This window comes from Phyllobates terribilis, unplaced genomic scaffold (assembly GCF_046119375.1).
Source record: "Phyllobates terribilis strain yellow unplaced genomic scaffold, ASM4611937v1 Scaffold_12__6_contigs__length_324123572, whole genome shotgun sequence".
Taxonomy (NCBI): Eukaryota; Metazoa; Chordata; class Amphibia; order Anura; family Dendrobatidae; genus Phyllobates; species Phyllobates terribilis.
In genome coordinates, this window is record NW_027362772.1 from 17842713 (window position 1) to 17859228 (window position 16516).

At 43.7% G+C, this 16516-nt stretch overlaps 1 protein-coding gene across 1 annotated transcript in view; it reads left to right on the forward strand.

The window, feature by feature from the left end:
- LOC141171936 (IgGFc-binding protein-like) overlaps nt 1-16516 on the forward strand; it is an 89557-nt gene that overhangs the window by 51695 nt on the left and 21346 nt on the right. The window contains exons 9-18 of the mRNA XM_073655647.1: nt 5323-5924; nt 6736-7306; nt 7561-7760; nt 7868-8009; nt 8293-8621; nt 8753-9323; nt 12044-12642; nt 14065-14623; nt 14759-15339; nt 15806-16373. Coding sequence (XP_073511748.1) covers nt 5323-5924; nt 6736-7306; nt 7561-7760; nt 7868-8009; nt 8293-8621; nt 8753-9323; nt 12044-12642; nt 14065-14623; nt 14759-15339; nt 15806-16373 — 4722 coding nt within the window. The remainder of the gene's footprint in view (nt 1-5322; nt 5925-6735; nt 7307-7560; nt 7761-7867; nt 8010-8292; nt 8622-8752; nt 9324-12043; nt 12643-14064; nt 14624-14758; nt 15340-15805; nt 16374-16516) is intronic.

Below are 16516 nucleotides of genomic sequence, written 5' to 3' on the forward strand. Positions count from 1 at the left end.
TTCCGCCTCCATCTCAGAAATCACCACATCAGTTACAAGCTGGAAGCACTGCAGTACTGCCTCCTCCAAGCGGCAACAGGCTGTGCTGAAACTCATAAGCTTAGGTGAGAAACCTCACACTGCTTGTGAGTTGTAGACAGCTGTGAAAGAGCAGGCAGATCTGTGGCTGAGACCGCTGAACCTACATCCAGGCATGGTCGTGTGTGACAATGGCCGTAACCTGGTGGCGGCTCTGAGGTGAGGCGAGATCACACACGTACCATGCCTGGCTCATGTGCTTAAACTCGTGGTTCAGCGGTTTCTTAAATCGTACCCGAGTTGCCAGATCTGCTCGAGAAAGTACGCCGCCTGTCAGCTCATTTTCGGAAGTTGGCTACAGTTTCCGCAGCCCTTGCTGTGTTGCAGCAGCATTTGCAGCTTCCGGCACACCGACTGGTGTGTGATGTCCCCACACGGTGGAACTCTACCCTCCACATGTTGCAAAGGATTTGTGAGCAGAAGAGAGCAGTTGTGGAGTACCAGCTGCAACAAGGCCATCGATATTCAGGTCAGACTCATAAGACTTCAGGAGTGGACCTTGATGTCTGACATATGTACCATCTTGACAAACTTTGAGGAGTACACCAAGATGGTGAGTGGCGATGACGCCATCATTAGCGTCAGCATTCCACTTGCCTGTCTTTCGCAACGCTCTCTGCAGAGAATTAAAGAGGAGGCATTGCAGCCAGAGTATGATGAGATGGATGAAGAAGCCGTAGCGGTCGATTACACACAGCCCAGCCTCATCTCATCCCAACGTGCATTGGCTGACAATGAGGGAGAGGAGGAGGAGGAAGAACAGGAGCTTGTATCATGTGCTCTAGACAGTAGTACCTGTACAACTGTCATACCGTTGGTTCAGCGTGGGTGGCCTGAGGACAGGGGGGAGGAGGAGGAGGAGTAGGAGGAGGAGAGCATGGTCAGTCATCATCTTGGTGAGGACACGGAAGTCTTGCCCATTACCAGTCTGGCACGCATGGCTGACTTTATGTTACGCTGCCTTAACCGGACCCTTGCGTTGTAAAAATGTTGGGTAACAGTCATTACTGGTTGGTGACACTTTTAGACCCCCGCTACAAGGAGAACTTTCACTCTCTTATTCCTGAGGTGGAGAGGTCCACAAAAATGGGGCAGTACCAGAAGGCCCTTGCTGCAGAACTGTTAAAAAAATTCCCATCTGAACACGCTAGCGGCAGAGGTCACAGTTCGTTGACCAACCAAGGCGTATAAGTGAGAGAGAGGCAACTCCAATCCAGCAGAGGCATGGGAACACTGTCAACGTTCTGGGACAGTTTTCTGAGACCCACCCAGCTTACAGGCCCTGAGGCACGGGGTACTCTCACAAGGAGTGGAAAGTTTCAAAAGATGGTGAGGGAGTACCTTGCCGACCGTACCAGCGTCCTCCGTGATTCCTTTGTGCCTTTTAATTATTGGGTATCCAAGCTGGACACTCGGAATGAACTAGCTCTGTACGCCTTGGAGGTCCTGGCCTGCCCTGCCGCTAGCGTGTTATCGGAGCGTGTTTTTAGTGCCGCTGGCGGAATTATAACTGATAAGCGCACTCGCCTGTCAACTGACAATGCTGACAAGCTGACCCTTATCAAAATTAACAAGGGCTGTATTGGGCCAGACTTCTCATCACCACCAAATGACAGCAGAGTAACATAAAGTCAAATCCACTGTGTTATTTCGGGAGGTGTATTCAAATGCACCGCTTCACACCCACACATGGGTATACGCTTCCTCATTTCGGCTGTTTTATGTTCTTCTCCTTATCCTCAGCCTCCACCACCACTATACCACCAGGGTGACCGTGGTCCGTGTTGCCATTATTGAAAGTTCCTCCGTCCTTATTTTTGTCAGCTTTTGCTTGGAAGGCATAAGCAAAGACTGTGGGAGACCGACTCCCCAATAATGGGAATAATATTGTTAAGATGCTGTACTGTATGGATCTTGTAAGGGGAATTAAAAGAGTCTTGTTAAGCTACTGGGACCTCCACCACTTTTCCGAGGGGCATTAAAAGCGTCTTGTTAAGCTACAGTGACCTCCACCACTTTTTCGAGGGGCATTAAAAGCATCTTGTTAAGCTACTGGGACCTCCACCACTTTTCCGAGGGGCATTAAAAGCGTCTTGTTAAACCACTCTGAACTCCACAGCTCTTCCAAGGCGCAATGAAATGTTGTTTTTAATTAACTCTAACCTCCGCGACTCTTCCAACGGGCATTGCATTTCCTCCTAATTTTTGGCAGCTTTTGCTTGGAAGGCATAGGCAAAGACTATGGGAGACCCACTCCCCAATAATGGGAATAATGTTTGTAATATGCTGTACTGCATGGCTCTTGTAAGGGGCATTGCAAGTTCCTCCGTCCTAATTTTTGGCAGCTTTTGCTTGGAAGGCATAAGCAAATACTATAGGAGACCCACTCCCCAATAATGGGAATGATGTTTGTAATATGCTGTACTGCATGGCTCTTGTAAGGGGCATTGCAAGTTCCTCCGCCCTAATTTTTGGCAGCTTTTGCTTGGAAGGCATAAGCAAATACAATGGGAGACCAACACCCCAATAATGGGAATGTTTTTAAGATGCTGTACTGTATGGCTCTTGTAAGGGGCATTAAAACCGTTTTGTTAAGCTACTGCGACCTCCACCACTTTTCCGAGGGGCATTAAAACCGTCTTGTTGAGCTACTGTGACCTCCACGTCTCTTCAAAGGGGCATTAAAAGCGTCTTCTTAAGCCACTTTGAACTCCACAGCTCTTCCAAGGGGCATTGAAATGTTGTTTTTAATTAACTCTAACCTCCACGACTCTTCCAACTGGCATTGCATTTCCTCCTAATTTTAGTCAGCTTTTGCTTTTCAATGCAAAGGCGAAAACTAAGGGAGACCCACTCCCCAATAATGGGTAGAAGGTTTTTAGTACGTTGTAATCCACGTCTGTTTCAAGGGGCATTGCAGTTCCTCATAATTTTTCGAAAGCCTTCCATTCACTGCTTAGGCCAACAGTGTACAGGAGACCCAGTTGCTATAAATGGAAAAAACAGTTTAGTTAAAGCCCTCTGACCTCCATGTCATTTCCAAGGGGCATTGGAGTGCCTCAAAATTTTTGGTAGGCATTTCACTCACTGTATGCCCTATAACTGTAAAGCCGAACCGCTCCTTTTGTTACAGAAACATATCCTACAAGACATATGTGGTTGACTGGCCCGATATTTATGTGAATGGTCCCTGTTCCTCCTGCTCTTTCTCCTTTGCCACTGCCTCATCCATCATTTATCACCTGAAGCTTTGTTTTAACGGGAGTCATAGAACTGGGATAGTAGCAGGAAAACATCCAGCAATCCTCGGAGGAGGTAGGATATGCGCCAAAACGCTGACCACCTCAGGCCTAGCCGCTACTACCTACATGCGCTTGCATTCCAAGAAAACAAAGCAGATGCTAACTTGTATCATTGTCATCATGGTCCTCACCTTGGCACTCTCAACTCCCCTGATGGAGAAGCCAGGGCCCACCGGAGGAGTCTGGTTCTCTGGTGGGCTCGTCCAATGCTGCCCTAAAGCAGGCCGGGCTAAAAAAGTGTGTGGGTGGGATGTTCCAAGGAGAAATAGGGGCGGCTGGGGACCGTTTATGGACACCCGGCTGCCCCCAGGCGGCTGTGGACCGTGTATGGACACCTGGCCGCGGGGCGGCTGGGGACCGAGTATGGACACCTGGCCGCCGGGCGGCTGGGGACTGAGTATGGATTCCAGGCCGCCAACGCAGCTATGACGTGGTGGCCAGATTCCGCCTCCACATGCCTAAAAGGCCCAATTTCAAGTGCAAGCAAGCAGTATGGTATTGCAGCCTGGGGGTGGGTGGGTGGTTGGCTGCATATTTGCGCTTGCATTGCAAGGAATGGGGGAGGTACAATTGAACACTGCCCTGGGACAAGAACTTGCATGGGGATAGTTGCAAGTCTGCATCTTCTGATGCGGCAAGGATGACTTCTGATGTGCACACTTTTATGCAGTGACCTGGGTGTCAGAGATGCTTCCAGGGGTCTTCCCCATGCTTTTCCCATGTCTTTTCAGTACTGTATGCATGTGTCACACAGCACATGGCCAGATAACGTTGTAAAATGTTAAAATGACATTTCCCGGTGAATGCATTTGTCACGGTTGAAAGCAATGCAAAAGTGCAAAAACGCATAAAAAATGCTACTTGTGAACATAGCCCAAGGTGTGGAGGAGTATTTTTTGGGGGGCTTATTTATTTTACCTTATACACAAGTCTTTACCCTGGAAAGGAACTTCCTTAACATATTTCACAGGAAAACCGTTTCAGTTTAGTTTTTGAACGTTTTATTGTGAGCCCTTAAAAGTGGCTTAATACCTCTGACCACGTTGTTGACAGCAGTGACCTGGGGGTCAGAAATGCTTCCTGGGGCGATCTCCATGCTGTCCCCATGTCTGTTGAGCACTGTCACTATCGTTTTGGGCACTTGTTAGGCTTTTAAAAGACTGCCGGGGGTGCCACCGCAAAAATGCTCGGGTCTCCCATAGACTAACATTGGGCTCGTTGCTCGGGTCGAGCACCCGAGTATCACAGCGAGCTCGGCCCGAGCTTCAAACGCCCGAGCATTTTAGTGCTCGATCAACACTAGTAATAGATAGATAATAGATGATTGATAATAGATAGATGATAGATAATAGATAGATGATAGATAATAGATAGATAATAGATGATAGATATATAGATAATATATAGATAGATGATAGATAATAGATAATAGATAGATGATAGATAATAGATAGATGATAGATAGATGATAGATAATAGATAGATAATAGATAGATGATAGATAGATAGATGATAGATAATAGATAGATAATAGATATATGATAGATAATAGATAGATAATAGATAGATAATAGATAATATATAAATAATAGATAATAGATAGATGATAGGTAGATAATAGATAATAGATAAATAATAGATAATAGATAGATAATAGATAGATAATAGATAATAGATAGATAATAGATAGATGAAAGATAATAGATAGATAATAGATAATAGATAGATAATAGATAATATATAAATAATAGATAATAGATAGATGATAGGTAGATAATAGATAGATAATAGATAGATAATAGATAGATAATAGATAGATGAAAGATAATAGATAGATGATAGATAATAGATAGATAATAGATAGATAATAGATAGATAATAGATAGTGATATGTAGGTCTGGATGGATGAACAATATAATGATATTCTGCCTTGTTTTGCAGCCTTCTCCTGCCCCGCTCACAGCAGTTATGAGGTCTGTGCTGACTCCTGTCCCGTCACCTGTAATGGTCTCTCCGCCCCAGATGGTTGTGATGGGAATTGCACGGAGGGTTGTGCATGTAATAACGGATTCCTCCTCAGCGGTGGACAGTGCGTCCCTATCTCCGAGTGTGGGTGCAATTACAATGATATCTACTATTCTGTTGGCGAGAGCGTTTTTGTTGGGGATTCATGTTCCCAGAAATGTTCCTGCACTGAAGGCGGGATCATGACCTGCGCCCCATCACACTGCTCCCCCAATGACGAATGCAAGATCCAGGATGGAGTTCTTGGCTGCTTCCCGACAGGTTCGGCCACTTGCACGGTCGCAGGGTATTCACATTACAGGACTTTCGACAATAAACCTTATGACTTTGGTGGACATTGCTCCTATGTGTTGGCTCAGAGCTGCGGAGAAAACACGGTGAGAGGTAATCTGACAGCGTTCCAGGTGACCATAAAACACGAGAAGCAAGAATCCAGTCCAGCAAAAATCACAAGAGTCACTATCGAAGCATATCACAACAGTCTGACCCTGAACCACAGGGAAAAGGGCATCATTCAGGTAACAAGATGAGAGCCATGTCCTTGCTCTACTTGTGTTAGGATCTTTAAGAGGTGTTCTGCTCTGATAACTTTCCCTTGTGAAAGTCCCCTGATCATTAGCTATTTAGTTGATCTCCAACAGCCAGGATCTCTAGTGATCAGCTGTGATCATAGAGGAAACCTGTAAGTGTTGAATTCCCCTGCACTGCCTCCACAGGAGAAATGAAGTATTACACCGTTGCAATTGAAATCAATGAGCTATCCTTGTAATACAAAGTACTAAAGTGTTAGAGACCCCCTTTCTGACTAAATTGTGAAACGCCCCATTGTTGAGTCCTCCCAGTAACTGATTATTTTTCAAGTTTTTCTTAAACCTGTCAAAATTCTTCCAAATAATAAGAGAAAACATTTACTTGAAAGCTTGAGTTATTTGAACATACTTTTCTTGCAAATCTTCTAGGAGACATCATGTATCACAGTCCAGAGCTGCATTCATAGTTCTGTGAGTCTCTGAGCTCAAATCTGACAACATTCCCTGCTGTTCAGCATCTGCTCAGAGCTTTCCATGCACAGTAGGATACAGAACCCTGGTACCAGGCACAGGGGTAGAGCTTTACTCAGGTCAGATAAACTCAAGAAAACTTTTTAAGGGGGTCTTCCTGTAATTGACTGATTCCAGTAGCAACCAGCAGAAAAGTAACTTCCATTGTGGAGTATAGGTTGAGTGCAACGATAAGAGTGGAAATACTTATGGGCAATTTGGACATATAACTAGGTTGGTGGTGACTTTTCTGATTGCAATTTATTTGATCTTTTTGGATTCTTTCTAGGTCAATGGGGTGACCTCCAAGCTCCCAGTTACACTGCTGTCGGGGAAGATACGAGCAGAGTGTTATGGTCAAGGTGTTATGGTCAAGACTAATTTTGACCTTGCTGTAAAATATGACCTCCAGTCCCATCTTTCTGTCACTGTGCCTAGTAACTATATGGATGGTACTTGCGGTCTATGTGGCAACTACAACGGACTTTCTGAAGATGATGCAGGTACCACATCAGAGGAAATCAATGCCTTTGGAAACAAATGGAAAGCGCTAGGAGAACCAGAACAACCATGCGATGGATGTGGTGGCAGTGACAATCCTTGTCCATCATGCCAAGAGGAAAAGAAGAAAATATTTTTACAAACTATTAATTGTGGCATCATTAGTGACCCAACTGGTCCATTCGTAAAGTGTCACTCGAGGCTCAACCCAGAATCTTATGTTAATGACTGTGTTTCTGACCTGTGCCAGACCAATGGAGAAGACAGTAGTGTTTTGTGTGACAGTGTCGCTGTTTATGCTGATGCATGCAAGTACGAAGGGGTCAAAGATATAACCTGGAGGACAGACGATTTTTGCCGTAAGTTTATAGTCATAAAACTATTGGGTAAAGCTAATCTATATCTGTAAAGTAGACCCAACTTATAGGGAGTGCAGCTAATACCAATATCCTTATCCTGCCATGGTGGGTAAGTCTAGCACCCAACACGTTCCACGACGACTAATGAAACAGTTGGCCTCAATAAGGATTGAACATGACATCAGTCTCGAAAAGCTTCTCTTTTCCTAACATACAACTTCACCTTCACTTCTATATGTCTGGTTTTTCCACAGCTGTAAAATGTGGCCCTCACAGTCACTACGTCATCTGTGCCGATATGTGCTCCACCACCTGTGCTTCCATCTATGATACCTTTGAGTGTTCAGATCTGTGTGATGAAGGCTGCGAGTGTGATGAGGGCTACGTATTTGATGGGCAAAACTGCATACCCTTAGACCAATGTGGATGCTTTGACAATGGTCGTTACTATCAGGTAGGGATTGCCCTGAAAGACTAAAAGGCTTTTATTAAGAAAAAGAGAATATTGGAAATGTTGTGTGGTGGAAACAAATGTTAAAATGTCTAAATTTGTTTCCAAAGGCTAATGAAATCGAGCTGAATGATGACTGCAGTGTGGAATGTACCTGCAACCCAATTTCAGGACTAAGCTGTAAAAACACAAGCTGCGCCGAAGGCGAAAAATGCCAAATTATGAACGGTGGAAGGACTTGCGTCAACATTGGTGAGTCTTTATAAGATATTGCAAGGAACAGACTTGGTCATCTGAAGTTGACCCATGGTTTAGAGTCCACCAGTTGGTTGCCCAATTGCTTATCGAGGTTTTTGACAATATGACCAAGCTACTTACAGAAAGAATAAATCCATCACCCCAATATGAACTTTGGGTCCAACACTAAAAAGTTGAGCTCTAACAACACGCTTTACCAAATGCTGTATTCACTTTGAGGACATTATTTCTACTTAACTCTGATTCATAAGATGTTCTTTAATTTGTTGCATTTCAGATCCTTGCAAATCCAAGACATGTCGTGCAAAGGAGGAGTGCCAGCTCCAAGATGGCCTTCCTCACTGCAAGCCAGCTTACACAGCCACCTGCTGGGCTTGGGGAGATCCTCATTTTGGTACCTTTGATGGCCATAACTTTGACTTCCAAGGCACTTGCAGCTACATTCTCTCTAAGTATGTTGGTGATGATTCCACATTGGAACCATTCCAGGTGGTCATAAAAAATGATAACAGAGGAAGTCCAGCTGTCTCATACGTCAAAAGGACAGAAGTTAATGTCTACAACACCAACATTTCAATTCAAGTTGGACAATTTCCAAAAATAAGAGTAAGTGTGATATATCTTTAAGTAGTGGAAAAGTGGTCTGTTCTGACCCTAAATATCACATACATTTTGTAACTACACCAGTTTCAGAAACTTTAAAGTAATTTTTCATCTATTCTTATATCTTTCTACAGGTAAATGGAGAAATAACTAATCTGCCAGCCATTTTAGCTGATGGGAAATTGAAAGTGACTCTTAGCGGACTGACGGCCATTATTGAAGCATATTTTGGTCTGGTAGTTACTTTTGATTGGAATTGGCAGTGCACAATAACCCTTCCAAGTAGCTACTACAATGCTGTGTCTGGTCTCTGTGGAAACTTTAACCAAGATCGCAATGATGATCAAAAATCCCCTGATGGAACCCTGGTCAACTCCATTGTAGATTTGGGTTCTTCATGGAAAGTTTATGATCAAGATCCATTCTGCTTTGACTCTTGTCCAGACCAATGCCCAACTTGTGATGAAACAAAGAAGCGGCAGTACGTCAACTACAAAAGTTGTGGGCTCATTAAGAAAGAAGATGGACCATTCCAAGGATGCTTTTCTATAGTGAACCCCAACAAGTTCTTTGATGCTTGCCTCTTTGATGTTTGCATGGTTGATGGGGCTCAAAACATTCTTTGCCAATCCCTCGAGACTTATGCAAGTGCTTGCCTCAACCAAGGAGTCAAGCTTCTTGACTGGCGAACACCTTCCAATTGCCGTGAGTACAGAATTTTTGGTCTACTCAATGATACTAGTGATGAGCGAGCACTAAAATGCTCAGGTGCTCGAAGCTCGGGCAGAGCACATCGTGATACTCGGGTGCTCGACCCGAGCAACGAGCCCAATGTAAGTCTATGGGAAACTCGAGCATTTTTCTGGCGGTCCCCCTCGGCGGTCTGCAGCTGGTCAAAGATTGCCCAAATCGATGGGAACAGTGCTCAATTAAACATCAGGCAGGCAGAATGTATAGGCAAACAGGCAGGCAGGGTATATGGGAGGGTGCATGAAAAACATAGCAGGGCACTCGGAACACACTAGTGCCCTCCGATTTTCACGCACCTGTCTCTTTAAAAAAACCGGCAATTCAGCAGCCGCATACAGTTATAACATCGGTACCCGACAATTTAGAACAGAAAGAATAGAGCATCACAAGAGCATCACACATAGATTAGATAGATAGAAACATGTCAGTCATATATATAATGAGTACGGTGACAGTGTTGGTTACTGTACTTGTCAATTAGTTTTAAAATAAAGGATTTATGAAAAAAAAAATTTTCTTTTAATAGCTAGCAAAGGCTAGGCAGACAGCTGGGGGCTGAAATTAATAGCCCAGGAAGGGTACCATGAATATTGGCCCCCTCCCAGGCTAGAAACACCAGCCCTCAGCCGCCCCAGAAATGGCGCATCCATAGGATGTGCCAATTCTGGCACTTAGCCTCGCTCTTCCCACTGCCCTGTAGCGGTGGCAGTGTGGTAATAGGGCTGGGGTTGATGTCAGCTTATAATGCCAGCTGACATCAAGCCCAGGTTAGTAATGGGGAGGTGTCTATAAGACGCCCCCATTACTAACCGCATAGTGAAGGTGAAATGTAAAATAAAAACACCAACACCCAGAATAAAATCTTTTAATTGAAATAAACACACAATAATTTAATGTTCTAAATAAAACTCTACTTATCATATCGCCCAATCCAGCTGAATCCCATGTCTCCTGCAATAAAAATAAAATAATGAACCAACCTCATCCTTACCTTTCCATGGTTCCCAGGACGGCTCCAGCTCTGCTACATTGACATGACAGGCTGGATCACAGCAGAACGCTGCCATCCAACTTGCCATGCCGCAGACACTGAGAAGCTCCTCAGTGAAGCTCCTCAGTGTCTCGTTGCGACGGCATCCAGATGAGCCGAGTTAATGTCCAATGAACTCAGCTCACCTCATGCACATCACTGACAGCGTGGGAGAATTCTCCTGCTCACGCGGTAACGTGATTTTCCGGCACCGCATGCTCAGGAGAATTCTCCCACGCTGTCAGTAGCGTGCATGAGGTGAGCCGAGTTCATTTGACATGAACTCGGCTCATCTGGATGCCGTCGCAGCGAGACACTGAGGAGCTTCTCAGTGTCTGCGGCATGGCAAGTTGGATGGCAGCGTTCTGCTACGATCCAGCCTGCCATCTCAATGTAGCAGAGCTGGAGCCGTCGTGGGAACCATGGAAAAGTAAGGATGAGGTTGGTTCATTATTTTACTTTTATTGCAGGAGACATGGGATTCAGCTGGATTGGGCGATATGGTAAGAAGAGTTTAATATAGAATATTAAAGTATTGTGTGTTTATTTCAATTAAAAGATTTTATTCTGGGTGTTGGTGTTTTTATTTTACATTTGTCTTACACTATGGGGTTAGTAATGGGGGCGTCTTATAGACGCCTCTCCATTACTAATCTGGGCTTGATGTCAGCTGGCATTATACGCTGACATCAACCCCAGCCATATAACCCCACTGCCACCGCTACAGGGCAGTGGGAAGAGCGAGGCTAAGTGCCAGAATTGGCACATCCTATGGATGCGCCACTTCTGGGGCGGCTGAGAGCTGGTGTTTCTAGTCTGGGAGGGGGCCAATATTCATGGCACCCTTCTTGGGCTATTAATATCAGCCCCCAGCTATCTGCCTAGCCTTTACTAGCTATTAAAATAGGCGAACCCCACGTCATTTTTTTGGGGGTCCCCCATTTTAATAGCTAATAAAGGCTAGGTATTCAGCTGGGGGCTAATATTCGCAACCTGAGAAGCTCTGTGGGTATTACCCCCTTCCCAGGCTTCAAACATCTGCCCCAGCCGTCTGCTTAACCTCCGCTAGAGACTAAAATTACGGGGAACCCCACGCCAGTTTTTTTTTTTAATAAATCCTTTATTTTAACACTAAATGACAAGTACAGTAACCAACACTATCACTGTACTTATTATATATGTGACTGGCATGTTTCTATCTATCTAATCTATGTGTGATGCTCTATGCTTTCTGTTCTAAATTGTCGGGTACCGATGTATGCCGCTGATGAACTGCCGGCTTTTTATGTTTCACTGAGCACTGTTCCCATCGATTTGGGCAATCACTGTAATGCCACAACCAACATGGCTGCGGCATTACAGTGAGCTGCAGATGATCCCTGCATGATTGGTGCTCTAAAGAGCACCAAACACTCAGGACGGGGACCCGAGCTCCCGCCCGAGCATAGCGCAAGTACTCAGCGAGCTCCGAGCATCTCGAGTACTGAGATGCTCAGGCGAGTACCGAGCAGTGGCGAGCATGCTCGCTCAACACTAAATGTTACCCATGTGGTTAGAAATGCAAATTATGAGCTATTGAAATTTATTATTTATATTTTCCAAAAAAAACTTTGACAAATGTTTTTATTTCTTTTATCCATTGCAGCCAAGACATGCGAGGATAAGAACAGCCAATATAAAGCCTGTGGCAATGCTTGTCCAGCTAGTTGCTTTGATAGAAATGCCCCTGCAAAATGCACAAAGCCCTGTGTAGAAACATGTGAATGCAAAGAAGGCATGGTCCTCAGTGGGGACAAATGTGTGCCCATCTCAAGCTGTGGATGTCAATACAATGGACGGTATTATGACCCCGACCAGTCCTGGTACAATGAGAAATGCAGTGTTCAGTGTAAATGTGACTCAGTTCTTGGAATTGTGGTTTGTAAAGAAACAAAATGCAAAGAAAGTGAGACTTGCACGATCAGCAATGGGGTACGAGGCTGCTATCCCAGTAAATACACCATGTGTATAGCCTCAGGTGATCCACATTATACCACGTTTGATAAAAGAAAAATAGACTTTATGGGCACATGTATCTACCAGCTTGTAGGTGTAACATCAAAGGATCCATCACTGACCAATTTCACAGTCAAGGTTCAGAATGACCACCGTGGTAACAAAGCTGTGTCCTTCACCAAAGATGTTATATTGGAGGTCAACAACACAACAATAACTATGAGTAAAGACCATCCGAAAAAGATCAAGGTACGAAGACTTTGCTAGAAGACATATCATGTAGCATACAAATCAGAAACTATTGATTATGGATCAAAATGGTAACTGGTGGACCCCATTGACATGAGCTGGGCCCGGTTGAGGTTCTATTAAGACTTTTAAGGTCTTGGTGGCAAGTATGGTACAGGCTGAGCTATACTTCGAATTAAAAGTGGAGGAAATCATGATGAAACCCTCGAAGAGCCTAATCATAGTGTTGATGATAGCAATAATAATAATAGAGAAATAGTAGATACTGAAAAATAATTAGACATAATACCTCATGCACATGGCCATATAACAGATCAATAGAAATCTTCAATTTGGCCATAGTGTACCTACAAATAAAGTAAGTAATGAACTGCTCAACGTTCAACTTGCAATGGTTACAATTGTCCAAGTAGCACCCAATGGAGGAGGCAAGAATTAGGACGTAAGAGTCCAAGCAAAGTCTTCATAGAACCAAGTTAAGGTTTAACATAGTCCCGATGATCAAACCAATACACAGTCTCCCATGGGAAGTCCTACTTTCCTTGACACTAGAGAATCTAGCAAAATTAGTGTTGATATTTCCAAATCTCCATTTCTATGTAAGGCTACATTGGAATCACAAAACTCCTACAGATGAAGCACCAAAATTTTTTTCACAGAAAGAAAAGATGGATACACAAAACTCTTACAAAAATTTGTGGATAAAAAATGATCAAAAGCGTAAATGATGGCACACCATGTTTCAGCTGATCCTAGATTTTGCCCAGTCAACTTCTTTCAAGACATTATTGGAACAGAAAGAAAACAAGGGACGGCCTGAAACATAAAATGATATTTTCTCTTTTAAGCATTTTTTTTATCTACAATTACATTAGATATTTCAAGTATCCATCAAAAAGAGTTTTTGTGTTATATCGAAGCGAGTTCCTGGTGCTAATATAGCCTGAAATAGAAGTGGAGGTTCAGAAACATCACTATCCAATACAAAACCTTTTCGATACTGCTAAAGGAGCATGATACCTACTGTGATACAAATGTATCTACATCTGTTGGAAGAAAGGAGAACTTCACAAGTGAGCTCATGGTTTCATCTGGCCATTGTTGAGAGGTTCAATATTAACTTTAGTCTGAGAAGACTTTGTATGGACTCAAGTTAATTGGTTCTTGGCTGCAATGTTTCATTTCAAGATCCCTGGGTGTTTAAAATGACTATGTTGAGGATGTTGTATCTCAATGTTCCTCCATAAAAATTAATCCATAAGAAAAAAATTGTGTTGCAATCCATCAGACGCAATATTATCAAAGATTTCTCCTAGAAGCATTAATTCTAGGGAAGACTATGGTGCCTCACAGATGTACCATATGGCAGCACATTGAGTGCCTACGATTCATAATACAGAACCTCATCTCATCTTTCTACAGGTCAATGGTGTCTTTGTGGACCTCCCCTACCAGTCTTTAATGCTCATAGCCTTCATATCAGGGAATAATGTTGTCATCAAGACAAAATTTGAATTGCTTTTGACCTATGATGGATGGAGTTATGTGCGAGTTATACTACCAATCACCTACAAGGGGGCTGTCGATGGTTTATGTGGAAACAACAATGGAGACCGGGATGATGACTTCAACACACAAGATGGAGAAAGAGCCAAGAGTCCAGAAGAGTTTGGAAAGCAATGGAAAGTCGGAGATGTAGAAGGATGTGAAAAAATATGTTCCGATTGCCCCAAATGCACCGAGGTTGAGAGGGAACCTTACAAGAGTGACCAGTATTGTGGTCTTCTCACCAAACCTGATGGACCCTTCAGTCAATGCCATAAGTCTATCGATCCAACTTCTTACTTTGATGACTGCGTATTCGATGCGTGTGCCTACAAAGGTCTTCAGTCCATTGTCTGTGACAACATTGCATCTTATGTTTCTGAATGTCAGAGAAATGGTTCAATGGTCAAGGAATGGAGGATGCCTACTTTCTGTGGTAAGTTGTCTTTCATAGTAGATACACAACAATATGGCATCCATGGATTTAACTTAGAAACACTAAGCTCCATACAATGTCTGTCTTCCAGAATGGATTTACTGTATTTATATGAGTTTACTTTTTCATTTACAGAACTCATCTGCCCCCCGAATAGTCATTACAACCTCCTTGGAGATGGATGTCCCGTCACCTGTTTGGGTCTTATATCTCCACCGACCTGTGATAAGTCCTTCACTGAAGGCTGCTATTGTGATGATGGCTTTGTGCTGAGTGGAGATGACTGTGTGCCTATTGCGGAGTGCGGCTGCACTTATGAAAATGTCTATTACAAGACTGATGAAGAATTCTTCACAGACAATCTCTGCCAGAAGAAATGTACATGTGGGAACAATGGCATCACCACCTGCCAGGACCATCGCTGTGGTGCCAATGAAGCATGCAAAGTGGTGGATGGTGTCCGGGGCTGTCATGCTACAGAGCGAGGCCAATGTATAGCTTGGGGAGATCCTCACTATATCACCTTCGATAGTGTCTACTATGATATGCAGGGCACCTGTCGCTACACTTTTCTCAAAATCGATACCAGCCTAGTCTCATATTCGGTGACAGTGGAAAATGAGCCATATGGAAATGTTGCCGTAACCAAATCTGTCACAGTGACCATAGGAGACTACGTCATACACCTGGAGAGAGGAAAAGCCTGGACCATTGAGGTACGGTAATTATCTGGGATACATTTGTGATGTTACGTATAGTTATGTATGGACTTCCATAGCTAAACCTATAAAAGTAACTATGCCATGAAAAGTCTTAAATGGAATCCGACACGCTATATATATAGTTCTATCTGTGGGTAGAAATTATAGAGTAGAAAGAGCTGAGCAGATTAATATATAGGTTTCTGGGAAATTATTCTGTTTAACTTGTATTTTGTCCTGTTTTATTTATGCTTAGGAGTCCAGTGGGTGGAGCACAGTCACAGCTATCAATCACTAAATAAGACCACGCACTGGACTCCTGAGCATAGAAAGAGCAGAGATTAAAATGAACAAAATACAATTAATGCTGAATCTTTTCCCATAAAGCAATATATCAATTTCTTCAGCTCTTTCTGCTCTATTACGTGATATCGAGAGAGATTCAGTCGATAAGAATTTTTTTTCTTCTTGATTCACATAGTTAAACAAAGAAAGATACAACCTTCCATTACAGTCCCGAAAACACCAATTCTGGATCAACGAACAAGGGAATAATGTAATTATTAACACTAAATATGGCATTACTCTGCTGTATGACCGTCAGTACTATGTTTCCGCCTGGGTACCCAGTTCCTACGCCGGACTCACTCAAGGTCTCTGTGGAAATTTCAACAAAAACAGGAATGATGACTTCCGTCTTCCAAATGGCACCGTTGCTGGCCTGGCGGCATTTGCCGAGTCCTGGGCAGTGGGTGGAGAGAGGTCGGACTGTAGTGGGTGTTCAGGAGACCATTGTTTCACCTGTGATGAAGTGACAACCGCTGAGTCTAAGTCACCTACCAAATGCGGGGTGATAACAGATCCAAAGGGTCCCTTTAAGGACTGTCATGCCTTGATATCTCCAGAAATGTATGCCAAGAGCTGCGTGTTTGACCTTTGCGCCAGTGGGGATAGAGCGGATGCTCTGTGTGCCAGCCTACAATCCTACACGTCCTTGTGCCAAGACAGAGGCGTGAAAATAGGATCCTGGAGGGAGGTCGCTGGCTGCCGTAAGTCTCCTACAATCTTCATGGATATTGTGATTGTTTTACGTATGAAGTGTAGAAGATGTTCTGCATGGAGAAAAGTTCTGCAAGAGGTACAATGTTGAAGGTGTTACATGCTCACTAATCCATAACTTGTCTTCTTCCAA